Source organism: Sorex araneus, chromosome 5 (genome assembly GCF_027595985.1).
Source record: "Sorex araneus isolate mSorAra2 chromosome 5, mSorAra2.pri, whole genome shotgun sequence".
Lineage (NCBI taxonomy): Eukaryota > Metazoa > Chordata > Mammalia > Eulipotyphla > Soricidae > Sorex > Sorex araneus.
In genome coordinates, this window is record NC_073306.1 from 23,041,983 (window position 1) to 23,050,947 (window position 8,965).

Here is an 8,965-nt window from a genome sequence, read left to right on the forward strand (position 1 = left end):
TTTCTAGGACCAGGGAGATAGCAGAGGATGCTTTGCATGCTAGAGGCCTGGGTTCTGTCTCTGACACTCATGGTCTCTGAGTACTATCTGGAGTAGCCCCAAACACTGTGCTGGGAATAGCCCCTGAACACCACTGGGTTTAGCCCAAAACAGACCAAAAAATCAAAATAGAATCTATGCAATTTAAATGACACTTTTTGCAAATTATTCCTGTTTTGCCCACTTGTTATTATAGTATACTTTTGGTCAGCTAATTTTGGTAGGGGCACACCAGCTGGGCTCAGAGCCTACTCCTGGTTCTGTGCTCAGGAATAACACCTAGCTGTGTTCGGGGAACAACATGGGGTGCCAGGGATTGAACCCATGTCGATTGTGTGTAAGGCAAGTGCCCTGCCTGCTATACTACTACTCTGACTCCTGGTCACTTACTTTTATTAAGCAATGACTGGCTTGATAAAAATAGGATTGGAAGTCATAGTTTGGAAGTTCTAAGTGTTTACCTTCGGGAAAGAGGATATAGAATGTGAGGGAATATCCTTTCATTTTTATTTTATACCATCCTGTATCATGATGATGAATTTGTATCACTTTTGCGATTAAAACATTAATACAGAGGAACATTGCATTAACCGTAATTGTTTTATAACTGGGATTCTTATTGGCTGGGAATTCATGTTAGATACATGTTTACATTGATCACAAGTAATTTTTTATTTATATGCAAAAATTATTTATTGAATGCCTCTAGTTTCTTTTAAAGGCCTTACATCTCAGTCCTCACAGCAGACTGGGATGTAGGAACTGACCTCATTTGACAGGTAGGAGATCATTGCTGATATACTTCTATCTGCCACATGGTCTCATGGGCTAAAGGTTCTTATTGGCTGATGACTCACTGGGCATGAGCACTCACTGGTCAGGAGTTTGAATGGGTTGTTCTGAAATGCAAATAATCTAATAGAATGTTCTCTCCCTTCTTCCCGCCAGGAGTGATGGACAGGGTAGCTGGGAGAAGAGTGGAGGAAGGAGAATCAGTGATTTCTCCCATGGAAGCACCATTTGAGTTTGCTTTGGTTGGCCCTGCAGAGGGGGAGGGCTGGGAACTGCAGGAAAGGAGAGAGTGTTTACAAGTCTTCCCGCTTCTTCAGGATGAGCTTCCTCACCAGTGCTGTGATCTGGGGCCTTATCTCCTCCACTGACACGGTGGGATCCCAAGCCCCTACCACCTTCCCATCAGGGGCCACAAGGTACTTCCAGAAGTTCCAGGTGGGCTCTTTCCCAGAAGTCTCTAGAAAAGAAAGGAAGAAGGGTCAAGTGACTTATCCAGGTACCCTCTCCTGGGTCCCACGATCAGTGCCCGGCCTTCCCCTAAAGCCGTGGTTCCATGAGTTAGAATTAACTAAAGAGCTTTTGGTTGGGGGCCAAGCGTGAGCTCATCTGGCTGTGCTCAGGGCTTACTCCTGACTCTGTGCTCAGAGATCACTCCTGGTGGTGCTTGGGGGACCATATGTGGTTCCAGGGATTGAAATGGGGCAGACTACATTCAAGGCAAGTGCCTGGCCTCTGTGCCATCTCTCCGGCCAGTTATTGGAGATGCCCAGGCCACATTCCTGACCCCGTAAGTCAGAACCTCAGGGCTAAAGGGGGAAGATTTGGGCAAAAGTTTTTCGAAGAGCTCTTGGAATTTGAATGTGAGGTCAAGGTTGAGAACTATGCTTTAGGAAATGCTTGTAAGGCAACATTATATCATTTATTAAGAACCTCAAGCTACTGAAGATTCTGTGCCCCACTCTCTAATGAAATCTAATCTTTCCTAAATGTTAGTCCATGGACTGGTTGCATTTGAGTCATGGCGGGAGTGGGGTGGGGCGGTGGTGGTACTTAAACAGATTTGAAGGCTCTGCTTGAATATATCTCACCGAGTGCATTTTTAAAGCACTTCCCAGGTGCTTTTAAAGAATGGCCAGGTTTGATTTATAACCATGGGAACAGGGAAGAGACTAATAAAAACACAGAGTATAGAAAAAGAGCAAATTGTTAGGATTAACCCACAGAGCAAATTCAAATGGCCTCTCTAAGGAATCTTTTGTTGGCTGCACTGTGAGACATCAGGGGAAAGGGACTAGGAGAAGTGTGGAGAGGGAGAAGTGAAAAACGGAGTCTTGAGGGCAAGAGAGATAGTGGGGAGGGGAGGGGACTGGCTTTCGCATGACTGTCCTGGGTTTGAGCCCCAGCATCCCATATGGTCCCCCAAGCCCCACCAGGAGTGATCCCTGCGCCCAGAGTCAGGAGTAAGTCCTGAGCATCACTGGAAGTGACCTCCTCCACTCCCGCCACCATTGGGGAAAAAAAAAAAAGTAGTCCTGAGCCAAGCAGAAATCAGGGCCTGCGGGAGAAACAGGATCATGACAAGCTCGGCCTGAGACCCCCCTTTTTGTGGCTTCTGGAGCTGGAAAAGGGGCCAATTTCTGAAATATTAAGATCTGGTGTTTCAGCGCAGAAGCTCCCCCAGGTCTGCAGGCTCCCGCCTGCGTCAGCCTCTCAGCCATGTTGGCCGGCCTTCTCCAACCCACCAGGGCAACCTTGTCCTTGCCAGCCTTCCTCTCTTGGAATTCACATCACCTAAAACCACAGGCGGCCACTCCCCTTTCTGGAGTCCCTGTGTCTGGAAACAGGCTCCCAGAGGGGTTTGCAAGAGTAACTGAGAGCCAAGCGCAAGGCAGCAGTGCCCGGGCGGCGGTGCTGGCAGTACCCGTCTGCCCGTCTTTACAGGTGAGCAGGTGGTCTGGAAGGGGCTCCAGGGCTCCCAACCAGCTAGCAGTTTCTACTGTCCTGGGGATGGACCAGGACTCACCGGACAGGTACTTGAAGGCGGGGTGGGCGCCCGTGCCGGTGACGGCAACTTTGCTAAACATGGGGAAGGAGACACTGTATGTGCGGCGGACAAAGCTCTCGATTTCCTTGTTGCTGTCGGGCTCCTGCTGGCCGAACTGGTTGCAAGGGAAGGCGAGCACGTTGAAGTGGTGCGGCCCCAGGTCCCGCTGCAGCTGCTGCAGAGCTCGGTAGTGCTGCTCCGTGAAGCCACACTCGCTGGCCACGTTCACCACCAGAGACACCTGCGACATAAAAAACAACCCCCCCATGCCCACATCCCAGTGAAGAGCCAGGCACTAACTTGCACGTGCCCTGCCATGTCCCCAGTAAATCCCCCCACAATGAACACACTCCCTCTCTCAGGCCTGTGAGAACATGGTCTGAGACACATAAACATGTGTGCAGTGTCCTCACAAATCCAAGCACACAAAGGCACAAAAAATATCAAATAAAAAAAGCAAATAAAAAATATATATATCAAATGTGTAGTGGGGTTTACAGATATGTGTGGATACGCAGACGTGATCGTTCATGAGGAGTATACTGTGTACATACAAGGGAGGACAGCTCATGAAGGAAACATGCATCAGCACACGTCCCACGTATGGAGAGGCACACTTGTGCTGAGACACATCAGCTTCTGGCTCAGTCAGGGAGCACTTAGCACTCGAATACACACACACACACACACACACACACACACACACACACACACACTATGTACCTGTGTATGTGCTGATCCCCTTTCTAAGTGTGTAAAGGACTGAGAACACGAGCCACATCAGCTTCACCCAGCTCCTGACATATGGAAAGTCTGAGAAGGAATCTGTCGAGTGAGCAGTGTGGCCACAGATGCAATCCTTGCATGTATACATTGATATTTTCTTTCTTGGTTTTGTCGGGAGCCACGCCCACAGGTGTTTAGGGGCTGCTCCTAGAGGTGCTCCAGGGACCATGTGTGAATCCTAGGTTTGATCTCCAGCACCACATGATCTCCTAGCCAGGAGTAGCTCATGCCTATAGCCATGTGTCGTTCCAAAAGAAAATGAAACCAAGGCCAATCCCTTTTTAACCTATTCCTCCAGCAAATAAACACCCACTTTCTCCAAGCTCCACCCTTAGGTTTATAATTACCGCCCTATGATAAGTTTATTGTCTTCAGGTGATGAATATAAAGCTGAGTGGTTACTATTAGAGTTTGGGGACCAATGCCAGGTTTTTAGCTTCTAATTATATATGACTAAAGGAGTTAAAGTCTTAGCCTGTGTCTGGGCAGCCCGGACCCATCGTTCTGGTCACTTGTTGTCGAAGATCCAGATTATAGCAACTGACCTCAGGAAGGCTGAGACCATTGGACACGCATGGGCACGGCTTGCCTGGCTAGAAAGTTCCCCAACCTCAGCATTGCTGAGGTTTGGGATGGGATCCTTTTGTGGGGGGCCACACCTAGTGGTGCTCAGGGCTTACCACTGGGTCTGCACTCAGGGGCCACTCTGGTGGGGCTCAGGGGATCATACGGGGTGCCAGGGAGGGGAGCCGGGTCAGCCTCATGCAAGGCAAGCACCCTACCTGCTATACTATTGCTTAGGCCCCGATTCTCTCTTTTTTTTTTTTGCTTTTTGGGTCACACATGGCGATGCACAGGGGTTACCTCCTGGCTATGCACTCAGGAATTATCCCTGGCAGTGCTCAGGGGATCATATGGGATGCTGGGAATTGAACCCGGGTCGGCCGCATGCAAGGCATATGCCCTACCCACTGTGCTATTTTATTTTTTTTTAATTTATTTATTTTTTTGCTTTTTTTGGGTCACACCCAGCGATGCTCAGGGGTTACTCCTGGCTTTGCACTCAGGAATTACTCCTGGCGGTGCTTGGGGACCATATGGGATGCCGAGGATCGAACCCGGGTCGGCCGCGTGCAAGGCAAACGCCCTACCCGCTGTGCTATCGCTCCGCCCCCCCCCCCCCCCACTGTGCTATTGCTCCAGCCCCTGACCCTTTTGTTCTTAATGGAGACCACCCCAGAGGAGTTGGTAGAGAGGGGATCCAGGGCCACAGCCTGGCGGGACAAGCTGGATGGTGCTGAGTTCTGGCCTGGTGTATCTGGGGTTTGTTTGTGCCAATATACAATCCAGGGCCTCAGGATACTTTTTTTTTTTTTTTGTCTTGTTTTTGTTTGGAGTGCCACAACCAGCTGTGCTCAGGACTTACTTCTGACTCTGGAATTTTTTTCTTTTCATTTTTTTGGGGGACCACACCTCGTGGTACTCAAGGCTTACTCCTGAGCTGACCCAGCTTCCACTGCGCTCATGGATCAATCCTAGCAGTGCCCAGGGGAACCATATGGGATGCTGGGGATTGAACCCAGGGCGGCCCCATACAAGGCAAATGCCCTCCTGGCTGTATGCTCTGGCCCCTCAGGATGCTTTTGATTGTGAGGCGCCTACCTTATTCATCACAGGATAGTGAGATGAACCCTGACCTCTAATCACCAGCCATCTAGTCTGACAGTCACAATGTCTCCAGGCATTCTGGGATTCCAGTGGGTTAGCCTATGCCTAACACATGGGAGGCCCAAGTTCTATCCTCAGCTCCACATGGCCCCTGAGCATCAGTGGCTGTGATCCCGGTGAGTCCCTGGTAGGTGGGCCTGCTGCACTTGGCTGAGCTCCCCAATACCACTAGTGGTAGCCCCTATGAAATTACATCTGGGGCCAGAGAGATAGTACAGCAGTACAGCAGCTAAGACACTTGCCTTGCACATGGTAACACACACACACTCATTCTCTCTCTCTCTCTCTCTCTCTGGGATACATGTATACCACCTCACACCACTGTCAAGTATATTCCTAAGTGGATGCTGTTTCATCCATACTCCATGCTGGTCTAATGATTGTTTTCCCCGTTAGGCGGAGAGTTTAAAACAGTACCACCCAGCTTACTCCTGGCTATGCTGCCAGGACCAGATCCAGTGCCAGGCGTGAATAAGGAGCCAGTAAATTTCTTCCCTGAAATTCTTTTATTGTGGTAAAATACACATAATGAGCCAATAGAGATTCACAGGTGAATGAATGACCACATTGTCCAAGTGGCGGGCCTGACGGGTCCACATCACCGTAACATACAGAGGCAGCTTCTGTGGGCTCTGGAACAGGCAGTCAGGATATGGGCTCTGCAGTGCGCTGCCTGGGTTCAAACCGTAGGCAGTTCTGGGGCTCTGTTCTATTTTTGTCCTTGCACTTACTACTGCTGGGAATTTCCTTGTTCACTTCACTTTCCCTTTTTACTGTCTCTCTCCTCCCTACTCCCCAGAAGCTCATGAAAGTGGGACCCTGTCTGTGTTGTTCACCATTGCATTACTGGTCTAGGATTTGGTATCCATAGGTACTCAATACCAAATAATGAACTGATGAACAACAGGGTGGTCCGGGGCTAAAGCCAGGGCTCTCTAGTGAGCGCCACATGAGGGAGGGGGTGGCCTGCCTGGGAAGAGGCTCTGCTCTTTGGGGTCTCTGTCCTGAGGCTGGGATGGAGCCCACCAACCTCAGGGACAAGGTTGCCAAATGCTGCATCTCATTTGAAGTTTGCAGTACTTTGGGGAAGAATCATGGCAAGGATTACGCCCCTCCCTAAACCACCACCACACACACACACCCAGGCAGGGAGAGAATGCTGGTAGCCTTGCTCCTAAGAGAAGAATGCTAACAACAACCAGGGCCAGATAGTGCGGCGGGTAGGATGCTTGTCTTGCACATGGCCTGGGTTCGATCCCCAGTATCCCATATGGTATCCTGAGCACTGCGAGGAGCGATCCCTGAGTGCACAGCAAAGAGCATCATCTCTGAGTTTTGCCAAGTGTGCACCCCCGGCCGGCCCCTTCCCCAAAAAAGAATGCTAACTGCCATTTTTGTGGGGGTTCATTCAAATCTAGGTGCAGGGCTTCCTTATGCATTAGAGACAACCCACCACCCCAAGGCCCTAGTTTCACTCGGTGGAGGGTTCTTTATTACACACGTGGCACTGAGGCATCTGAATGACATGTTCTAGGTCTCTGCAGTCCCTCACAATCCTCACAGCCTTATCTTCCATCACAGGTCTCATGCTTTATGCTCCTCCAGGCTCAGAAACTGGTAGCCCCAGTTTTTGAGTACTGGGACGGTAGTGGAGTGGAGTGGAGATTAGCATCCCGATCTCCACTCCATTATTGTGGTGGTGGTTGTTTCGTTATTGTGCCGGCCAGGCAAGCCCTCTGCTGCAGAACTTCAGGCCCTGCCCCTCCACCACCCTTCCTGTGCTTGCATCTGAGTCAAAGCATGGACAAGTCTGGCCTGGAATGTTCTTAGCTTTCTCTTAAAGGCTCAACCAGATAGATACACTTCCACTCTCGCTCTCTCAAGTTCTCTCTGAGCCGAGACTCAGTCTGAGCTTGGTGGGAGCTGCGATCTTTCCCGTGTTTGGTCCGTGCTTCCGAGTACTGTGGAACCCTGTGCAGACACCACCCTTCTCTGGGCCTCGGCGTCCTCACTCGAGGATCACCCACGCGCGGTCTCCGTGAGGTCCGATGGACCCATGCGCGGTCCCCAGTGTGTACTGAAACCGAACGTTCGTTTCTACAGCGTTGGCGCTGGACTGGGTCAGCACAGCGCGGTATCGGCCCTGGGCCGGGTCAGCACAGCGCGTGTCAGCCCTGGGCCGGGTCAGCACAGCGCGGTGTCGGCCCTGGGCCGGGTCAGCACAGCCGGGCTCCCGATGCGGGCCGGGGGCGGGCGGGAGACAAAGGCCGCAGCGGGAGCTGGAGACAAAGGCTGGCCCGGGTCCTGCGGCCCTGGGCGAGGTCCGCGCGGCCGCTCGGCGCGCGGGGAGGGAGCTCGGCGGGGGCTGCGAGGGTTTCGGGTTTCACGGCGGCGGTGCCACGTCGTCGTGGTCGCGGGCGGCACTGGCCGCTGCAAGTGACCGGCCGCGGGACCCGGGGGCGCGTGGGGGCGGAGGGGGGGGGCGGGGGGCCGGGACAGGGCTGCTGCGGGGCGGCCCGGGTGTCGCCGTCGGGGCGGCCCCAGCAGGCGCGGGCCCCGCGCGGGGACACTCACCGAGCCGCGGTACTTGTCCAGGGCCACCAGCTTGCCCCGGATGTTGACCGCCTTGAAGCCGTAGAAGTCCTGCTCACGCTGCGCGCAGGCCGCGGCCCCCAGCAGCAGCAGCCACGCCGCCGCCGCCGCCGCCGCCGCCCCCATGGCTCGGTCCGAGGTGGCGGCGCTGGGGCGGGCGAGGACCGGGCGGGACGGGACGGGCCCGCGCGGGGGGCGGGAGGAGGCGGCCCTGGCGCCACCGGACCCCGCGGGGCGGGACGCGCCCCCCTCTGCCTTCTAGGCCGGACGGGAGCTTGCCAGGCTCGGTCCGAGGCCCCCCCCCCCATCCTGGAGCCCCGAGCCAGGCTTTCAGGACTCACACCGGGCAGGGTGGTTTCCGCGATGCTCCCTGTAGTTTGGGGGGTGGGGGGGATAACAGCGACTAGGACGAGGGAGGCAGGAAAACGCCACGGGAGCTTTTATAGCTGCTCCATAGCAACAGCAAGAGAGGCGCCACTTTGCCCGGCCTCGATTTCACGTCGGTGCCTGCAGCCTCCCTCCCCAGATAGCGTGTGTGAGTGAGGTGCAGCAATGCCAGCTTGAAGGATGCCTGCAACGTTCAGGTGAACACAGGCGCGGCCCCGGAGAGGCAGAGCCTGGGGGCCAGAAAGCTGCAGACGGGGGTAGCATGATTCTGAGCTGCACCCTGGGGATGGCCGGCTGGGGCAAGAACTGGAGTGAACAGCCCCCATCCCCCCAGGTAGTACAAGCCCAAGGAGCTCTGTTGGGTTTGGTTTTGTTTGAGGAAGCACACCCTGTGGGATTCACTTGTCACCCTTGATGGTGCTCAGGTGCCCATGTGCGGTGCTGGGGATGAAACCGAGGTCTACAGGTGTCCTATCTCTCTGACTCCCACACAGAGGACACTGGCCTGCCCGAGTTGTACCCAGATGAGCCCAAACCACCAGACCAGACTTTTGTATGCCGGACTCTGTCAGCCCTTGGATGTGGTCCCACCTTAGA

General features: G+C 53.6%; 1 protein-coding gene across 1 annotated transcript; it reads right to left on the reverse strand.

Annotated features, from left to right (window-relative positions):
• Positions 1-550: 550 nt before the first annotated feature.
• GPX7 (glutathione peroxidase 7) lies at positions 551-8,143 on the reverse strand. Its single transcript, XM_055140086.1, has 3 exons — positions 7,964-8,143; positions 2,855-3,116; positions 551-1,288 (listed from the first exon to the last, which is right to left on the reverse strand). The coding sequence occupies exons 1-3, from the start codon at positions 8,105-8,107 to the stop codon at positions 1,125-1,127; spliced, it is 570 nt and encodes a 189-aa protein (XP_054996061.1). The 5' UTR covers positions 8,108-8,143; the 3' UTR covers positions 551-1,124.
• Between the last annotated feature and the right edge of the window lie 822 nt (positions 8,144-8,965).

Coding starts and splice junctions, on each gene's coding strand:
- GPX7 (XM_055140086.1), bottom strand. CDS start 8,107: ATGGGGGCGGCGGCGGCGGCGGCGGCGGCGTGGCTGCTGCTGCTGGGG. Junction 3,117..7,963: donor TGGACAAGTACCGCGGCTCG/GTGAGTGTCCCC, acceptor TTTATGTCGCAG/GTGTCTCTGGTGGTGAACGT. Junction 1,289..2,854: donor CGCCTTCAAGTACCTGTCCG/GTGAGTCCTGGT, acceptor TTTCTTTTCTAG/AGACTTCTGGGAAAGAGCCC.